This window comes from Bos indicus, chromosome 1, assembly GCF_029378745.1.
Source record: "Bos indicus isolate NIAB-ARS_2022 breed Sahiwal x Tharparkar chromosome 1, NIAB-ARS_B.indTharparkar_mat_pri_1.0, whole genome shotgun sequence".
NCBI classification, from domain to species: Eukaryota; Metazoa; Chordata; class Mammalia; order Artiodactyla; family Bovidae; genus Bos; species Bos indicus.
In genome coordinates, this window is record NC_091760.1 from 101,898,806 (window position 1) to 101,920,147 (window position 21,342).

The window sequence follows — 21,342 nt, forward strand, 5'->3', positions numbered from 1 at the left end:
TACAACAATTTCAACATTTCTTTAAAGCAACATATATATATTTAAATCAAAATCAGCATGAGAAAAATGTAGATTCCATAAAGGAGAATAAAACCTTAAAAGTTCTGGAGGTGTTTAAAAAGAAAATGAAAACAAACGATTAAAAAAGAAAAAAAAAAAAACCCTGTGTATTTTCTGTTCAATTTCAGTATCTGCTCTGTAGCTTTCTTTTTCTTCACTCTAGATGAGTGTCTGCAATCTTAAAACACGACTCCGGTAATACTTTTGTAAATGAATCACTACAGCATTCATACAATTAGCCTCTGAACAGATGTCAGAAAGTAAAGATTGGCTGCTTCTAGATCAAGTTGCCGCTGCCAACTCTCGCGAGCTTTGTCAGTAACTGTTGATTGTAATGTCAGTGCAGTCCAATTTACAGGCTGGAGCAGCAGCTGCATACTGCATTTCCCTGAAGTATTATATGATTTCCACTCCTTGCAAACTTTATCATCTTTGTTGCAGTGAGTCGGGTAAGTTGCTCTGAATTTACGTCTTCCTGTAGAGATGGAAGTTACCCTGAAGCTCATTCTGTAAGAGGAATGTGATCCCTTCACGTGTTTGTTGTGCCCCGTTGGTGCTCTGTGGGAGGCAGTCATTGGAAATGGGACAGATGAAGGGAGCAGCCACATACATCAAACCTTCTGATTATTCAGGAAACAGACTGAGTCCACTTAACTGCTAAGGAAACAATGAATTTGTTCAACTTTGTATAAAGGACCATAGCACTTAATGGGATCACCGCAATGTATGTTCCTAATCCACCCTCTAAGGGAAAACATTTTATGCTGTGTTTTACATTTAAATGCTCTGTTTGGTGAATGTCTCCTTAAAAGAGAAACAAAAGTGTTTATTGACCAATCTTACTCTCTATTTTTTTCTTTTTTTAAAGTGGTTTGAAATGAATAGTTCTCTTATTGTCTGGTTTTACAGACCACTTAGCATTTTGCCATTTGAAACTTTAGCAAAATCAATTTGCAAAAGAAAGGTCTAAGTTTGTTTTGTATAAAAGGAAAGATCTACTTCTTGATTTGATTTACAAACTTTTGTCTAGTTTGCCCTGTTTATTCTTTTTCTAATATGTGTATTTATAGAAAAGTGTTTTACATTTGCTGTTATTTTTATTATTATAGAAATAATAGCAAATGCACACTTTCTGCTCATCCTATAATTTTGTAAATCTACCTTTATTTTGATATCAATTCTTATTTCACCAGAGGATTTAGCATTGAGTTTTTATAAAACAATATGAATGATTAAAAGTGAACTGAAATGTGAACAAAATTATTTCACTATTTATGATTTCTGTTTGTAATTTAAAAGAAAATAAAGTTATTCCTTCCAACTTTTTATGAATATATTGAATAATAATAAACTCAGGAGTTACTGTTACTAGTCTGTATAATGCCTTCCATGATATGAGCTATCTCATAGCTATGATAAATATAATTATATGTCACTTATGTAGTTATTAAGGATAAGCATGAGGTTTTAAATAATTATTTTTACTTTAAATGACAACCTTTGGAATTCTCTGTGTGTTTGAAATAGAGTGGTCTTTTGGATGCAAATTAAATTTCTAATTGAATTTGCAAAGTTCTGTTTTGTTCTCCTAGACATATTATTGTCCTTAGTTTTTTAATTATAAGAAAATATTTGGTGAAACTCCAACTAAAAATCTTAATATATTTATTTGAAACAAAAATTTGTAATATATAGTGGAACTATACATAACATTGTTCTGTAATTTCCAAGTCTCCTGTAAATGTGTTAGCATATTTTCAGAATTTAAAAAAATAAAAAAGAAAGCTAAAAAAAGAAAATATAGGGATCTACTCCATATTTCAGCTTTTCAAATATAAGCAAATGATATCTTATTTACAGATTTAATTTATGCTTTGATTTATTTCTTGGTAACAATGAATAATGCATGCTTAAATTATATGTCTTCATTTTAATGCTTTCTTGCCAAAATCTGCTCATTCTTATCAAAACTGAACGGTTCCAAATGGAGAATTATAAATGAATAGATGTCAACCTAAGAACAGATTGAACTTTGCAAGAAGACCCAAGATATCTAATATTAAATGTTCAAATTATTCACACAATAAAAAGTTTGTAAAATGTTTTCCTCCTTGAGGAGAGTTATAGATCTGTGTTTCATACCTAATATAGTGTCTTCTATCTATACATCCTTTTAGTGTCTATTGGGTATCTGAAGGATCCCTGGAAGACAATGCTGTAGTTTATAAACAGACTTCCTCAATTCCCCGCTTCACTTAGCCTACAACAAAACAAGCTTTTTAGGTTTGATATAAAGGCTCAGTTGTTTTAATTGGACTATCTACATTTTAGTGGCCCTTGTTCTAGATCATATTATCTAGATGGCTCTTTTCCTACCATTTTAACAGTCTTTATTTTTATATAGAAGTATACATTCTACTAAAACTTTCTTAAAAAGACAAGAAAACTACATTCAGCGAAAACTATTAACAGGTTTTGCTTGACCATCCTTTAATAAGTCCTTGACTGCCCCATTATTTAGAAAATTTGGTTGATATCCAATTATGACAAATATATGGCAAATAAACAGCTTTTTATACCAATAATTTTATTATACTCATATCTTATACCATTGAATATTTTTAAAACTAGTCAAGGAATTTTGATACTACTTTCAAAATTGAATTAAAAATGCAAAAAAAAAGAAAATACATTTTTAATTTTGAAAGTTTTTTTTTTTTTTAAGTTGAGAATAATTTCCCCAAATTGCCAGTAGATTTTGATATCCTGGAGCATTTGATAAACTTGGAACACTATAGTATTCATTATTTTCCAGGTTTGTCTCCCTCCTCACTCCCATCAATTTTCTTTTGCAATTCCAAACAAAACTAATGCCTTTAATCAAGTATTAAATATTATTACAATAAATTAGTTGATTTAAACTGAGTATTTCTAAATTCATTTACTCAGTTGTCCTTGGTATGAAAATTTACCCCATTCTTTGTGATAAACATGTTATGTGTTCTCAGAATTTAAATTGTTTAATGTACCAGTAGTCAATTTGCAACAGAATTTATAGGATGAAATAAATGAAATTTTGTTGAATACTTTAATTATTAGTAAACACTTAGAGATACAGAGCAATAACATTTTTTAATCTCCTTTGTCTACTTTTTGATTGCTTATCATGTGATAATGTATATTAAAAACATAAACATCTCTTAATGGTAAAACTACAGTGCAGCATTTAGACTAGAAAATACTAGATTATGAAAAAAAAATTATTCTTACTTAAATAAAGGACTGCAGTGGCTCAGCAGTAAAAAATCCTCCTGCAATGCAGGAGACCCAGAGTTCAGTCCCAGGGTTGGGAAGATCCCCTGGAGGACGGCATGGCAACCCACTCTAGTATTCTTGTCTGGAGAACCCCATGGACTGAGGAGCCTGGCAGGCTACAGTTCATAGGGTCACAAAGAGTTGGACATGACTGAAGTGACTTAGCATGCATGCAAATAAATATAAACATATTAGCCTACACTAATAATGAGTATGCAAATAGAAGCATATGTTCATGCTAAAACCTAGATTTAATAATATAGTATTTAAAATTATTCCAACAGGTTAACACCAAGGTGAATTAGAATTATATTACCATTCTTGCTACAAACACAAGTTTATATGATTGAATGTTACTAATTACATTATTTACAATTACAAGGTGTAAGTACTTATATTAGTAATACCAAGGTGATGACTCATAGATATCACTGTTGAAAAAGAAAGATTATTACTCATATAAATCATATTATATAACATTAAGTTCTACTTAGCACAAAATATAAATAAAAGCATGCAAGTACTTATATAAATCAATTAAGTGACATGGAATGTTATTACAACCTTTTAGATGTTATAGCAGCCTTTCATAATACATGCAATGAATATTATTACATTTATTAATTACATACAAAAACAAAATATGTTGGTAGTAATTTTATATTCGCTATGGAATAAAATTAATAAACAATAGAATGAAAGTTTGAAAACTGTCAGAAACCAAAAATTATCAGGATCTGTTATATGGTTTATGTAAAACCAAACAAAAAGAATACAATCTTTATTAGACTTAGTAGAGATTGATTGAGCTAGGCCAAATGCCTACCTCCAATTTAGAAGAAATGTCTTAGGATTTATCAGAAGGGGGAAAAAATAAAACTGTAGTATGTGTTAGCAGTATCTCTAAAACTCCTAACTCTCTGAAATATAAAATTTTATTAGAGTCAAATTTGCTACTGCTGCTGCTATTTAGTCACTAAGTTGTGTCCAACTCTTTGTGACCCAATGGACTGTAGCCTCCCAGGTTCCTCTGTCCATGGGATTTCCCAGGTGATAATATTGGAATAGGTTGCCATTTCCTTCTACAGGGGATATTCCTGACCCAGGGATTGAATCAAGGCTCCTGAATTGGCAGGTAAATTCTTTACCACTGAGCCATCAGGGAAGCCTCAAGTGTCAAGTTTACAGGCATCTTTATATTACCATGCTGTTGCTGCTGCTGCTGCTAAGTCGCTTCAGTCGTGTCTGACTCTGTGCGACCCCATAGATGGAGCCCACCAGGCTCCCCCATCCCTGGGATTCTCCAGGCAAGAACACTGGAGTGGATTGCCGTTTCTTTCTCCAATGCATGAAAGTGAAAAGTGAAAGTGAAGTCGCTCAGTTGTGTCTGACTCAGCGACCCCATGGACCGTAGCCTACCAGGCTCCTCTGTCCATGGTATTTTACAGGCAAGAGTATATACCATGACATTATATTTATTATTTTTATAAAAAATTATATTTAATTTGATTATATCTAAATTTCATAATAGAATATAGTGTTAAAATATTATATACTTCAAAATATTTTATTGGTAATAACAGAGTCATTTATTTCAAAATTGAGAGCATAAAAAATCTCATGGCTTAATTTTTTAAAGCCTTACTATTATAGCAATCATTATGTATAAATATATATGTGTATGTAGGCATAAACATGCAGATATAAGTAGAATTAGAGATAAATATATTTATAGACATAGCCATAATCATAGACAAAGAGACAGAGATAGCAGTAGAAATGGATATACATCTATAAGTACTGTACATTGAACAAAGTAGTGTATACAGTGGATTAGTTTATTCATATATTTTGGGGGATCAAAAAATACCTGTTGGTTACTAGCTGTCCTGTGAGCAGTGGTGAATGAGGCTCATTAACTGTGAGGATCATAGATCTAAGACAGTTATCTTAATAGGTAGTGCCTAAATCACTGCCTTCTAAGACAATCTAAAATTTAAGAAAAAAAATAAAAAATCTAATACAAATTCTCAGTGCTCACAGGATTAGTTTCATGGACACATAGTTTGGATTTATTATTACACTCTCAAAACATAATGAAGAAAACATTTTGTACATGTATGGAACTTTGCTATTGTTTTATGGATGAGAATCAGTGTTTGTATTTGACAATTTTAATCAGATTTTCTTTTTTTCCTCAGTTGTATGAAGATATTAGTTCTTTCAGATGATATCTGCATTACATTTTTCTATCCTTTGTCACTTAGAGTTTCAGAATGTGATTTAAATTTTTTATTGAAAAGAAACTCAACTGTGCATTATGAATTTTAAATAAAACTTTGATTTCCCCAAATGTTCTTTTCATATTATTAAATAAATATTATTTCATGAAATGTCAAATAGTGATGATTTGGTAGGTATCAAAGATTACTTTTGCTTCCCCCACTTTTTCCAGTAATTCCTTAATTTTAATCTTCTGATTTCACTGTCCACTACCAAAATATAAGCAAATCTGACCATGCTAACACATTTAACCTCCCTAGTTGCATATGCTTTAATAAATTAACAGATTAAGACATGTATTGAGTCATCTCTGAGTGTAAAATTTCTTCTAAATTGATTTCTTCATCCACACATTACATTATCAGTCAGTCTCTTCATTGACAATATAATTTAGGTAGAAAAACCCTTCATGGTTATTCAGTTCCAAAGGACTGGTATATATCCAGTCTTCTCTATCTATTTCTGGTAGACCTTTATAGTGGTAGATTTGTTTGTTTTCACAATTTGTAGGATTAATGGCAGCTACTGCATTTTTTTTTTTGTTACTTAACATTTTATGAATTGCTTGTCCAAATTCTCTTCTGACCTTACATTATCCTTATGCTTGTACAGAGGAAAAAACCACTAAGGCAAAAAGGACCCCAGATGGGACTGTGGAAACAGAAAAAGACAGTAATAGGTCTGAAGATCCTTAGAGTTTCTTAACCTACTTCACAGCTCTGTCAAGAGCCAGTCAGCCATGATTAGAACTGTATATATATTCCAGAGAATATGTGAGCTTGTATTTCTTCCTCTAACCAAGGTAGAAATTTAATCTACTATATCTGTCATTAATAGACTGCCACTTAATGCCTGGTAAAATTGTATATATATATATATATATATATATACACACACACACATATATATACACACACACACACACATATGCCTTGGATGAATTTTCTCCTTAAAATACTAAATCTCTCTTTCTTACAGAGGTTTGTAAATGAATCTCTTCAAATTGAAATCATTTCTTTTTCCATTTCCATTTCACTCATTTCTTTCCTAAATTGAAAATTGAAATATGTCCAACCATTTTCTATTGTTTGTAGCAATAACAGATTAATTAGTTTTCATAATTTACAGGATTAATAAGAACTGCTAAATTTTAGTTAATTATCATCAATAAAATATAACATTAGATGCATGAAGCTGTTAAAACTTCCTGCTTACCTCTCTTGCAGAAACCAATATGCAGAGCCGGAGTACAGTCATATACATCAGATTTGTCTTGTGGTTCCTTCTGCTCTGGGTACTCTTTGAGAAGTCACACACTGAAGAAGACATCATAATTACCACCAAGAATGGAAAAGTCAGGGGGATGCACTTGCCAGTACTTGGTGGCACAGTAACAGCCTTTCTTGGAATCCCGTATGCACAGCCACCTCTTGGTAGACTACGATTCAAAAAGCCACAATCTTTGACCAAGTGGCCTGATATTTGGAATGCCACAAAATATGCAAATTCTTGTTATCAGAACACAGATCAAAGTTTTCCAGGCTTCCTTGGTTCAGAGATGTGGAACCCAAACACTGACCTCAGTGAAGACTGTTTATATCTAAATGTGTGGATTCCAACACCTAAACCAAAAAATGCTACTGTAATGATATGGATCTACGGTGGTAGTTTTCAGACTGGAACATCATCTTTGCATGTTTATGATGGCAAGTTTCTGGCACGGGTTGAAAGAGTTATTGTGGTTTCAATGAACTATAGAGTGGGTGCCCTCGGATTCTTAGCTTTACCAGGAAATCCTGAGGCACCAGGGAATGTTGGTCTATTTGATCAACAGTTGGCTCTTCAGTGGGTCCAAAAAAACATAGCAGCCTTTGGTGGAAATCCTAAAAGTGTAACTCTCTTTGGAGAAAGTGCAGGAGCAGCTTCAGTTAGCCTTCATTTACTTTCTCCTGAAAGCCACCCGTTGTTTACCAGAGCTATTCTGCAAAGTGGATCCTCTAATGCTCCTTGGGCAGTGACATCTCATTATGAAGCTAGGAACAGAACATTGACTTTAGCTAAATTTATTGGTTGCTCTAGAGAAAATGACACTGAGATAATCAAATGCCTTCGAAATAAAGATCCCCAGGAGATTCTTCGTCATGAAGTGTTTGTTGTCCCCTATGGTACACTCTTATCAGTAAATTTTGGTCCCACTGTGGATGGTGATTTTCTCACTGACATGCCAGACATACTACTCCAACTTGGACAGTTCAAAAAAACCCAGATCTTGGTGGGTGTTAATAAAGATGAAGGGACAGCATTTTTAGTATATGGTGCTCCTGGCTTCAGCAAAGATAACAATAGTATTATAACCAGAAAAGAATTTCAAGAAGGTTTAAAAATATTTTTTCCAGGAGTGAGTGAGTTTGGAAAGGAATCGATCCTTTTCCACTACATGGACTGGTTAGATGATCAGAGAGCTGAAAAGTACCGTGAGGCCTTGGACGATGTTGTTGGGGATTATAATATCATATGTCCTGCTTTGGAGTTCACCAAAAAGTTCTCAGATATGGGAAACAATGCCTTTTTCTACTACTTCGAGCACCGATCCTCCAAACTCCCTTGGCCAGAATGGATGGGAGTGATGCATGGTTATGAGATCGAATTTGTTTTTGGTTTGCCACTGGAAAGAAGAGTTAATTACACAAAAGCTGAGGAAATTTTTAGTAGATCCATTATGAAACGTTGGGCAAATTTTGCAAAATATGGGTAAGTGCCAATTTTTGTAATTGTTCTTGTTTGTTTTGTTTTGCTTAGCTTTGCATGTTCCCCAGTGTAGACTTCATTCAAGGTACAGAAACATTTTGATTATTTATTCTCTTCACACCTTAAGCTGGTTTTGTTTTTCATTATTTAGTACATTTCAGTTCCTTGCATCAGAGTGCTTAAAAGAAATAATCAAAGGACTTTTATGAAAAATATTTTCTGATTTCATTTCCAAAGCAGCATAAAGTACTTTAACAACGTTCCCCAAAGTTTGTATGGAACTAGATGTCCACCTTGCGAACAAGATGTCCACCTTGTCAAGTGCTTTTCAGCCTAAAAGTTCACAGTGTTCACATGTTTAAGAAGGAGCAGGAATATCTCTCTTTTGCTCATGCTCTTAAGCAGTGGTACACTGTTTCCTGATACACAAAGAAAGACATACCATCACAGGAAAATCAAAGGGCAGGATGGTATTCAGGTTGGTCCTCACATTACTCAAAATACAGAATTTGACATTTTATCAACGTTTTTTATTCCCTAATATGTTTGTTCAGAGGTTTTAGGTAACCTTGGTTGAACAAGAGCTGCAAGGCTCATCTTGTTTAGCTAAGCTGCTGTCCACTTGAGTAGTCACAAGGGTGACATTACATAATAAGAGATGCTACAAAAGAACATATTTTCCCTCATATGTTATAAATATTGTGATATTATCTCTTCAATAGTCAGAGGAAAAAATGCTCTTTTAATATCAATATATTTTCTATTTTTTAATACTTCATGTGTATAAAAAATAATGATTTTGTAATAATGTGTAACCTCAAATTGAATTTTCTACACCAAAAATTTGTATCAGTGAGAATAACCAAAAAAATAAAAATTGGGGCATCTCTTTTTTTGAAAAATGCTTACAGAAACTCACAAACTGATTGATGCATTAATCCAATTTGTCATCCTATCTTTATAATCAAAAAGAATTTGGGGAATGATTTTCTTTCTGGTTTTATTTTCCGTCCTCCATTTGGTTTGTTTTTTATTTTATTTTTTAACTTTACAATATTGTATTGGTTTTGCCATATATCAAAATGAATCCACCACAGGTATGCATGTGTTCCCCATCCTGAACCCTCCTCCCTCCTTCCTCCCCATTACCATCCCTCTGGGTCGTCCCAGTGCACCAGCCCCAAGCGTCCAGTATCGTGCATCGAACCTTGGAATTCATTGTGTTGATGCTTCATGTTATTGTAGGTATCTTTCTACAAAGTATCTGTATTTTATAACTCCTCTCAAAATGTTTTGACACTTATTCACTGTATATAAGGCTAAAAGTCTTCCATCTGGCATTAAGATGCTTCTCTAACCTTGCTACAACCCATTCTCCTTAGTACCTGTTTCTTTGGTAGAGGAATTATCACATGAATATCAAAGATTTCAAGTTTAACTATACCGTAGAACCTGTTCTTGCTGTGTGCCCTGTTTAGAAAATTTACCTCTCTCCTTTTTAATGACACAAGTCCTACTATTGTGTTGTTTTGACCAATTACATGTTTCATACAGAGTAACTTTAATTCTAAGAGTTGTAATTGCTTCAGACCTGTTTTACACTCCCAGAGAAACCATTGACAGTCATGTATCTAAATGCTATCTTTCATTTTATTCTGAGCCTCCTAAACTAGACTAAGATTTAACTTCTTGATAGAGAAGTTATGGTTTTATTGGATACTTATTGAAGTACTGACATTGGTATATGTCCCACTTCACAAATATTTAGATTCAGTAAGAACAAGTTAAACTTTTTTTTAAGATATGTAAGCTATTATCTGTAGCTGTACAATATATTACACCTTCTCAACATCAGCCTAAATTTCTGCTTAACAAGGAACATCTTATTTCTAGAGCTACTTTAGAATTATGTATATTTCATTCTGTTCTCTCCCTCAAGGCTTTAATCCACATTAAATCACTTGAATATGTTTTTAATTCTGTCTGACAATTCTAGAAATTATAAATAATTTAGGGGAACTATTAAGGTAATTTAAGGGAAACATCAACATTTCTTCAAAATATTGATGCCTATAATTTTTAAAAGACTTATATCTTACATGTTTAAATCATCAAGAAATATATATTTTCTTATTTCACAATGGAGAACACTGAGAACGAGGTGAAGTATCTATGGCAAATGAGTGCAACAGGTCAAAGAAGAGAATATTTGATAATTAATGGAATAAAAGATTGTTTAATCCTAATTTACTTCTATGATTAGCATACTTTAATAGGGAATAAATGAATATTGAAAAATTTTTATGTAATAGTAAATTCACATGAACAAGATTAAAACCATAAAGATTAAAGTAAACTTTTTAGTGTAGTTCAGTCATAGATACCATTCAGCAAGATACCAATTTAACCAGTGAGTTTCTTTATAGTCCATGCTTGCACAATTGGACAGAGATAATAATATGTCATATGCATTGAGATTTGACTTGATGGAAAACATAATGTTAATCTCCTGGTGTGCACTATATTTTTTCAAAGTATACCTATGTAATAAATAGAGAAGCTTAGAATGATTAAATAAACTCCATGGTAACAAAGTTGGTTTAAGTGTCAGGTTGGGAAATCTACTCACATTCATTTGCCCACAAACATGATGTTTGACGTTCTCTTCCCAGGGAGATGCTCCCCCTTGGTTTGCCTCCACTCCCCATACCAAGGACATTTAACAGTATCTGGAGTTATTTTTTTATTTTTTTAAATTTTATTTTATTTTTAAACTTTACGTAATTGTATTAGTTTTGCCAAATATCAAAATGAATTCGCCACAGGTATACATGTGTTCCCCATCCTGAACCCTCCTCCCTCCTCCCTCCCCATACCATCCCTCTGGGTCGTCCCAGTGCTCTAGCCCCAAGCATCCAGTATCGTGCATCGATCCTGGACTTGCAACTCGTTTCATACATGACATTTTACTTGTTTCAATGCCATTCTCCCAAATCTTCCCACCCTCTCCCTCTCCCACAGAGTCCATAAGACTGTTCTATACATCAGTGTCTCTTTTGCTGTCTCGTACACAGGGTTATTGTTACCATCTTTCTAAATTCCGTATATATGCGTTAGTATACTGTATTGGTGTTTTTCCTTCTGGCTTACTTCAATCTGTATAATAGGCTCCAGTTTCATCCACCTCATTAGAACTGATTCAAATGTATTCTTTTTAATGGCTGAGTAATACTCCATTGTGTATATGTACCACTGCTTTCTTATCCATTCATCTGCTGATGGATGTCTAGGTTGCTTCCATGTCCTGGCTATTATAAACAGTGCTGTGATGAACATTGGCGTACACGTGTCTCTTTCCCTTCTGGTTTCCTCAGTGTGTATGCCCAGCAGTGGGATTGCTGGATCATAAGGCAGTTCTATTTCCAGTTTTTTAATGAATCTCCACACTGTTCTCCATAGTGGCTGTACTAGTTTGCATTCCCACCAACAGTGTAAGAGGGTTCCCTTTTCTCCACACCCTCTCCAGCATTTATTATTTATAGAATTTTGGATCGCAGCCATTCTGACTGGTGTGAAATGGAGTTATTTTTGAGTATCACTTCTGGAACTGGGGTGGGCTACTAGCTATATAGAGGCCAGGGATGCTGCTAAACTTCTTACAATGCTCAGGATAGTCCCCCAGCAACAAATTATGCATTCCAAATGTCAGTAATGCCTAGATTGGGAAACTGCAGATTTTTACTCCCATATAACCCCAAAATCACATACAAAGAAAGTAAAAAGTAGAAATAAGAGTTGTAATTATCATTCAGGAAAGTGAATTTTCAAGTACATGGTTCATAAAATGTTTTAATGTCTTTTTCTCCTTAAAGAATGTTTAGTATATGTTCTATTTCTTATTAGGACTAAGTTCAAAATAATTTTGAACTTTTCTTTGTGGTATTTTATTTTCCCAATGGGTTGTTTAGTAGTCTTTTATTTAACTTTCAGCTATTTGTATGATTTCTAGATAGTTTGTTGTGGATTTCTAATTTAATTCAGTTCTAGTTAGAGACTCTACTCAAGATTTTCCGTTTTGAAATATATTGAGAATTATTTTATGACCCAGATATGATTCATATGGGTGATTATTTTATGTGCTCTTGAAAAGAATGCCTGTTATTATTTGGTATGATTAATTAATTAGTAAATTAATTAATTCATGGTTTCTCAGGTCTTCTAATGTTTTTGTCTACTTATTTTAAATACTGAGAGAAGGGTACTAACATCTTTCACTATAATTGTGATTCTGTTTATTTCTCCACTTAATTCTACTAATTTTTCTTTTACTATTTTAAATTTATACTATTAACTCCGTGCACATTTAGGATTATGTATTCCTGATTAGTTGACTTTTATCATTTTGAAATGTCTCTGTCCTGAAATTGACTTTGCCTAATATTAAGATACATACATCAAGTTTCTCATGCTATGTTTGCACAATATATTTTGTTCCATCCTTTTACTCTAACTCATCTAATTAAAAAAAAAAAAAAAGAAACCTTTCTTAGATTTAGCATGATTAACCCAATTGGCATTTAGTATAATTATCAATGTGTTTGTTTAAATCTACCATCTTGCTATTTTGAATCCGTCCTTCTTATTGCTCCTTTGCAACTCGTTCCTCTTTAATGTTTATGCTGTTGTATTTTTTATGGATGTTTAGTTTGTCTTTAATTTTTTCCCCAGTGTTTGTTTTAACACTAAAATTGTTTCACTTATAACTATCTACTTAGAGTTAATACTGACCTACTTTGCTGACATTTCCCACTTTCTAAACAATTCATGCTTCCTATTTTCCATTTCACTCTTAACTACTTCACAACTGTAAGAAATTAGCAATAAAGTTTCATGTATTCTCCTCATTTTTTATATTGTCCTATGTTTATGGAATATATAATATAAAATATCTCTTAAAATTGTATTTGTTTCTTACAAGTTATATTCATGTAAATTCATAAAATAAAAAGCATAGTCTTTTATGTTTACTTGTGTGTTCAGTGGGGTTTCCCTGGTGGCTCAGATGGTAAAGAATCTACCTGCAATTTAGAAGACCTGTATTCCATCACTGGGTTGGGGAGATTTGGAGAATGAAATGGCAGTCCACTCCAGGATTCTTGCCTGGAAATTTCTGTGGGCATATATCATTTCCAGTGTTCTTGACCCTTCCTATGGATTCTAATTGTCATCTGGAATTTTTTTCCTTTGTGCTAAAAAACATCCTTTAGAATTTCTCATTGGCAGTTTGAATAGTTACAAATTCTCTCAACATTTTTTTTTTTAATCTGAAGATACCTTTATTTTCCTTTGATTGAATGAATTTTTTTTTAAAGATAGATTTCTGGTTTAATCTTTTTTTTTCTTTTTTTTCATCAGTTTAAAGATATGTCCCATTATCTTCTTGTCTCTACAGTTCTGATGTAAAGTGGACCTTTATTTGTATGATTGCCCTCTCTATACAATGTAAAAAATTTTTTTCTCTGGTTGATTTCAAAATTTCCTCTTTATCTTTGGTTTCAATTGTTTATCCATGGTATTTCCAAGAATGATTTGTCTAGGGATTTTGTCTTGTTTTGTTTTTGTCTGATGTTTGCTAAGCTTAGTAATTTTTAATATCACATTTGAGAAAATTTGTATCAGTATTCCATCAAATATTATTTCTGCCCCATTCTCACTCTCATCTCCTTCTAGAACTCCAATTATACATGCACTAGATTATTAAATTTTTTCCCGCAGGTCACTAAACTTCTGTTGCCTTTTCTTCAGATTTGCAAATTAGATACATTTTAAAATTTTCTCTACAAGCTCAATGACTCTTTTTGTATCATCTCCAATCTGTGATTGAAGGTAACCAATGAATTTTTTATTTCACTTATTTTAGTTTTCAGATTGAATTTTTTTCAGTAGTTTCATTATTTTGCTGAGTTCCTCCCTGTTTTCTATTTAGATATTATTCTTTAAGTTCCTGAACATATTTAAAATAGCTGCTTTAAGTTGCTCATTCAATATCTAGTTGATGGGTTCATGTACTGTTTTCCTATTTCTTTGCATGTCTAGAAATTTTCACATTTGTACTAGACTTTGTGGATGATGCAGCAGAAATTCTATATTATTTTAGTCTTCTCTGAAGAATATATACTTCCACTGAATGATGGTTGTTTGTTTTTAATTTTACCAGACAGTTCAATTAAGAGATATGTATATACTTCAATTTGTCTGAAGTATGTGTAGACTTTGTTTTATATTTTGAGTGAATCCATGAAAGGTCCAAAATATTTTATAGACTTGTATAGACGAGATACGCAGGTTCAATCTTCTGGGTCAGGAAGATCCCTTGGAATAAGAAACGGCAACCCATTCCAGTCTTGTTGCCTGGAGAATCCCATGGACAGAGGAGCCTGGCAGGGTACAGTCCATGGGGTCGCAGAGAGCCGGACATGACTGAGGACACACATACACCATGGTAGAGATAGACTGGGTCTCCTTAATCTGAAGTTATGGCCTTCCACTCAGCTGGCCTGCATATTAATGAGATGAAAGCAAAGTGTTGACAACATTATACTAGTTATTCACTCTCCAGCTGTCCCATCTCTTCTGCTTTCAGCCATGCAGTCTCTTCTCTTTTCCCAGTCTCTCATGTACTTGCTCTGAATATATTCAGCCCAGGCCTCAGCCAAAGATGTGCAGGGAGACCTGTCCCACAGATTCTAGCTACTTCAATACCCCAGAATTCTTATTTCTGTTTTTTAGCCTCAGTGAAGCTACTGTACTCTGCTTAGGTTCAAGCTCCCTGCATCTTGGATAGCCAGTTATCTTCATGTGAGTAACCACAGTAAACATGGCCTCACCTTGAAGTACCTCTTCTCTCAAATAACATAGACTTGTGTTGCCTGTTATCCAGTTCCTGAAACTCGTCATTTTATTGTTTTGTTTTTTGCTTTTGGTCCAGTATATACTTGTCTATGGTGGGACAGTTAATCCAGTTTCAATTATTCCATCATGGGTGACAATGAAAGCCCAACCCGATTTGTATTTTAAGAGAATCTTAACCTTTATGTACTTCATTCAGTTCCATGAAATTCATTTTTCCAGTTACTTTAAAAACACTTGTCAATTTCCAAGATATAGGTTAAAAAAACAACTTTTAAAATTTCATTTCTTTGCAAAAATAAAGAAAACGTTATCCTGTGAAAGCACTAAATAGTATTTGAATTTAGTATCTTTAGTTGCATGGTTTGAAATTCCTTATAAAATATATACTATATTACTTAAGCCTTAGCTAATTGGAATTAACTACCTATATGCATTTTGCCTGCTTTTGCTTTTCCCTCAATCCCATCTCTAAAATGAATTTAAATCTAGATCCAAATAGCAGGCATGTGCATCACACCCAGTATCCTATAATAGGAGATATTAAAATATCAATATAACATATATATATCCATCAGTTATTCAGCTAGTCAATACCTTGATGACCAATAGATTAGATTAACCAGCACTTAATGATGTATCTTCAGCACTACCTCAGTGATACAGGAAATTGGTGAAATCAAACTTGATTTGTCAAACAGACCAGAACAACTAAAGGAGGAAAATAAGCCAAAATACAATTAGTATAACGTCAGACAGAGGATGGTTATTCCTGGACCCCTCCAATTGCCTCCTGCTGCTGCAGAGCATCATTTGTTTACTGTGTTCTCTCTGGGTGCTATTTTCAGAATTCCTTCAGGGCACCGCCTCCAGTTGAGCTATTCACAGTGCAGTTACATAGCCTTCCCCATCATAAGTGATAGCCCTGATGTGTCCAGTGTTAATCTTACTAGGGATCCTTTGTGTATAATCTCAGCCAAGTGACTTAGCATCCCTTACTGTGTTTTCCTATCTGAAAAAATGAGGCTATAAATATACCTCCCTTACTGACATGTTGAAATAAACCTTATCATTGACAGGAAACTGCATTCCTCTATTTCATTAAAAAATTCTGTTTTTCCCCTACCAAGCATAAACTACTTCAATCTATTCGTATCAAAGTTTAAACTTGGCTTCTTCCTCCAAATGTGAAATTGTTTAACTTCCTGGCTCAGCATTAGTCAAGTTTTCAAACAAATAAAGGTAAACTACAAAATTGAGGCAATTAACTTTCTTCTGTCTCTTTGGTGAGAATTCGTTTATTCAGGATCCTCTAAATTGGTTAATGTTCCCTAATACTTTTTTTTTTTTGGCCAGAAATAAATGGTATGACACAAATACTTTTTGTCCTATTTTGATGTCATGAAACCAAAAAGTTACTTAGCAAAGGATTTTTAGTAATCTCACAGCAGTATACCTGCTGTTATCCTCATGTGTCTTATTTATTTACTATTTATTCCCTTGGAGTGTGAGGAACAACTTTTTTACATAGGAATGAAACTATATTACTAAACTTTCAGTCCCCTAGTTTACTGATCTGTATAAAATAAATATGAACAGTTCATGACATTTGTCCTGGAAAGTAGGTGAGATTAAATGAATGCTGAGTCATAATTTCTTAGTGCACAAGATTATTTTGAATAATTGTCGGCATTTAAAATAGGCTTGCTTCTGTGTACTAAATTGTAATTACAACCATCAGAAATTTACAGATTTGCCAGATTTCTAAAATAATGAACTTTATAGCTATATTCCAGATATATATAAGATGGGTATTACACATGTACTTCCATAACTTCATTATACTAGTAGGAATATGCTTATTTTCTAATATTTATATAAAGTTTATTTAATAATATTTAGTTTTTAATAGGTGTATTTCTCTTGTGTTTACGTATATATGACACAAGAAATAAAGTAATTGAAATAACACTTCAATTCCAGTTAATTTTCAAACAAATCTGTTTTCTTTGTATGTTCTTTTTCATCTCCTGGAATCATTTTATATTTTTAAAAGGTAATAGAAAACTGAAGAAAAGTTAAAAAGAAAATGTTAGTGGAGAACTAGTGCTCCTTTATTCTAATTCTCTGTATAGGGATGTAGCGTGCATCTGTTCTCATTTGATTGAGTTCATATCCTGTTACCAAGAAATTAATTTTAAAATTACACTTGAGTTTATTTTTATTTTATTTTTCATCTTGAAATATATATTCTAGGACTTAATTACAATATACCTCTTAAGAAGCAATTTCTTAAATATACTAAAATGGTAGCAGTTGAAGATAGTTTTAAAGTGAACAGTATGATTAAACTGACAAGGTATGAAATATATGTATGGTATTATTAGAATGAAAATTTGCTGAAATGATGACACTATCTAACATTTCTGATGAGAAGAGTGTGGTCCATAGAAGAATAGTGAATTGGAGCTAAGAGGTGACAGAACAAAGATTAACTATGACTCAAGACTATTAACTTTCATTTCCTTCTATTATCCATTCACCAGGCTGCCTTCACCATGAATTATTGAAAGCAGTCATTAAATATGCTTACGAAATGCATTTGGTTACAAACTTATAATTTTAACATGTTAGCATGCTGATACTTGCCTGGATAATGTTACAGAGGTAAGGACAGAGAATAAACTAAAATTAAACATCATGACATACACAGACAAGTTTAAGTTTGTGAAAGACTCATCTGGCCATCTAATCCAATTATTGTCAGGCTTGTAATTAGATTTTTTGACAGATAATAGTTCATGTGGCTTCAAGAGTGAGACAAAAAGTCCTTGCCCTCCAATTCTATAATTATTTGTGGTGCCTTATCGTAATTAACTTAACTGAAACATTTTGATGACTTTACAAAGAGGTCAGGGTTCAGATCCTCTGGGATTTATTTTATTGTTATCATGAATGCATCAATGTTGTATCACTTCAAATACTTTTCTCCGCCTTAGGAATTAGTTGGGAATAAAACAATAAATGTTGCCTGCAATATTCCTAAAAATACCTTAGTTTAACAAATATATTATATATGTAGGTGAAATATATATACATATATATGCATTAGGTGAAGGTCGCTCAACCGTGTCTGCCTCTTTGTAACACATGGACTATGCATTCCATGTAATTCTCCAGGCCAGAATACTGGAGTGGGTAGCCTTTCCCTTCTCCAGGTGATCTTCCCTACCCAGGGATCGAACCCAGGTCTGCCACATTGCAGGCAAATTCTTTACCAGCTGAGCCACAAGGGAAGCCCATTTTTGTGTTAGTGTAACCTATTTGAAAAGGAAGAATTATGTTACATGACAACTTAAACCGTTTCAGAGTGCAGTCATATTTTACCATCAGTGACAGTGGAATGAAAAGGAGAAACCAGATTCCCCAAAGAGCTACTACATCTACAAAAATGTTTGACTAAGTGTTTTGAAGTACTGTGGTATTAAGGGAGCTCATTAAAACATGGAAGATCATATTTATATTATAGGATCAATTTACTTAGATTAATGTGATTTGTTCTCTGAGTTTGCCCAAAATTTTTGTGTATTTGGAAAAATTATAACATTCAATCTGCCTGTAAATCCTAAATTCAATCTGAAATTAGAGTTAATCATTTTTTAAAAATCAAAGTCATATTTTCAAGAATGTACATATAAATACAGTACTTCAAAGGATGTGTCAGATAGAAAATAACAACTTCAAAAAAAACCAAAATGTGGCTTTAAATATTTTGTTGTTTAAAATACTATATTTTTCTGATTGTTCCAAAATCAGAAAATATTAAAATGTGTTTGGTTAGATTGATAAGTTCCAAGAAATTATTCTTGCTACAGTTTTTCTCCCAAGTCAATAACACTCAAGATCAGAGTTAACAAGCATAACTCCACTCTCTTAAATTTTCTGCATGTTAATATCTCTCCTGGACACCTTCACATTAGCATGATAAATACTATTAACCTGATGGGATAGTCTGTAAATTTTTTTATACATGAAATGTTAATATTAAATTTTACACAGACCTCTGTTATGTAAAAGCAATTGAATCTTTATCTTATGCAAATTAAATTTAATTGCTTTTGATGTATTATTCTTTATGAATTGATACATAATAATATCTGTCTTATGACTAGATTTTAAAATAGTAGTTATAAGTTATATATTATCTGATAAACCATTATAAAACAATAACAATTATATCAAAAGTGTTAGAATTACATATTTTTCTTAAAAGCCATAATGCCAAACATGCTTTTGCTGGTTTGGTATTTATGGAAATAGGAAAAATTACACATTTTATGAAACTCCTTATAATAAAAGTTTGCATCTTTTATAGACCTACTAATCACAAGTTAATATTGTTTGTTTAGATAGGTCATTATGTTGATTGGTTTATTCATTCTTCCACTTAGTCATTCAACAAATATTAACATATTTGAAAGCTTATATGAACCAAGTATTACTTAGGTGATATGAATACAGTAGTCATCAAAATATACCCAAGGAAAGAAAGAAAGGAAAAGCAAAACACTGGAGGGAAAAAAAAATCCCAGAGAAAGTTTCTACCTTCAGGGGCCAAACAATTTAATAGAAGGAAAAAGACAACTAACAAATATATAATAAAATTTTATATTGACCAGAGTTCTGAAAAAATACTAAGCATAATTAGGGATCTAGAGCCTGAAGTGAGTGGAATGTGACGATATTTGTAGGATTGCCATGAAAAGTCTCTCAAAAGTTATATTAGAGTGAAATGACAGAGTTAATCATGTGGATTTCCAGGAGAAAAATGTGATGTCAGTATCTTGGGAATAAGTTTTCTCCAGAGAAAAAGCAGCAAGGACATGCCCTAAGACTGAAATATTTAGGATGTTGCAGTTCCCAGGCGGTACAGTAATGAATCTGCTGGCCCACTGAAGGAGATTCCAGAGACACAGCTTCAGTCTCTGGGTTGGGAAGATCCCCTGGAGTAGGAAATGGCAACCCACTCCATATTCTTGCCTAGAAAATTCCACAGACAAAGGAGCCTGGTGGGCTACAGTCCATGGGGTCACAAAGAGACATGGCTGAATAACTGAACACAGACACAAGCTAACATACGGAAAGCCGGAAAGCAAGTGTATGTGAAGATAAGTGGTGAAAGGCAAAGTCTGAGAAGTATAGAGGGTCAAGATATATAAGATTTGGTGCTTAGATTGATTTTCTGGAATCTACTCTGAATGAAATGATAAGCCATGGGACGTTTGGGGCAATTGAGTGGCATAATTTGACTCAAACTTTATAAGTAGCTCTCTGACTCATAGGTAAATAAGGGGGAAGCAGGGAGAGGAGCTAGGAGACTCCTATTTTAACAATCCAGGTGATGTCTTGAATTAAGTATTACTGGCAAGGACTGTCAGGACATATTTTGAAAGATCTGATAGGTTTTGCTGACTGGATGTGCATATGAGATAACAAGTGGAGTAGAGGATGAACCAAGGTTTTTGATCTGAGTCACTAGAAGAACAGAGCTGCTGTTTTGTAAGATAGGGATGACTGCGTAGGATAGTGGTTGTGATTGTGTGATCAAAACTGCTGATTTAAACATTTTAAATTTAAGGTGCCTATTCTGTAGACAAGATATTCTGAAACTGAAGTCTGGGATTCAGGGGAGCGGTAGAAGTTAGAGATCTAAACTTTGTATATAATAACATGAAAATGATATTTAGAGCCACAGAATTATATCATTTATGGAGGCAGATATCTGAACAGTTCAGAGATTTGGAGGAAAAGAGTAACCATCAGAGGGAATGAGTAGCCAGTGAGTCAGACGGACAACTAGGAGAAGAAGATATCTCCCAAGACCAATGAAGAAAGAATTTCAAGGAGGGTGTAGATATCTGCATCAAATATAGGATACGTATAAGGGAAACTATATGAAACTGTATATATAGGTTTGTGGGTTTAGAATTATGGAAGTTATTGGTGAGTGACAAAGATACCTGATGT

The 21,342-nt window shown here is 33.2% G+C and overlaps 1 protein-coding gene across 2 annotated transcripts in view; it reads left to right on the forward strand.

Moving 5' to 3' along the window:
* The first annotated feature begins 365 nt into the window (after nucleotides 1–365).
* Nucleotides 366–21,342, forward strand: part of BCHE (butyrylcholinesterase) — a 78,618-nt gene continuing 57,641 nt past the window's right edge. For both annotated transcript variants that reach the window (XM_019959949.2, XM_070792244.1), the window contains exons 1-2: nucleotides 366–509; nucleotides 6,885–8,409. In XM_019959949.2, the coding sequence (XP_019815508.2) occupies nucleotides 395–509; nucleotides 6,885–8,409 (1,640 nt within the window). In that variant the 5' untranslated portion in view covers nucleotides 366–394. The remainder of the gene's footprint in view (nucleotides 510–6,884; nucleotides 8,410–21,342) is intronic.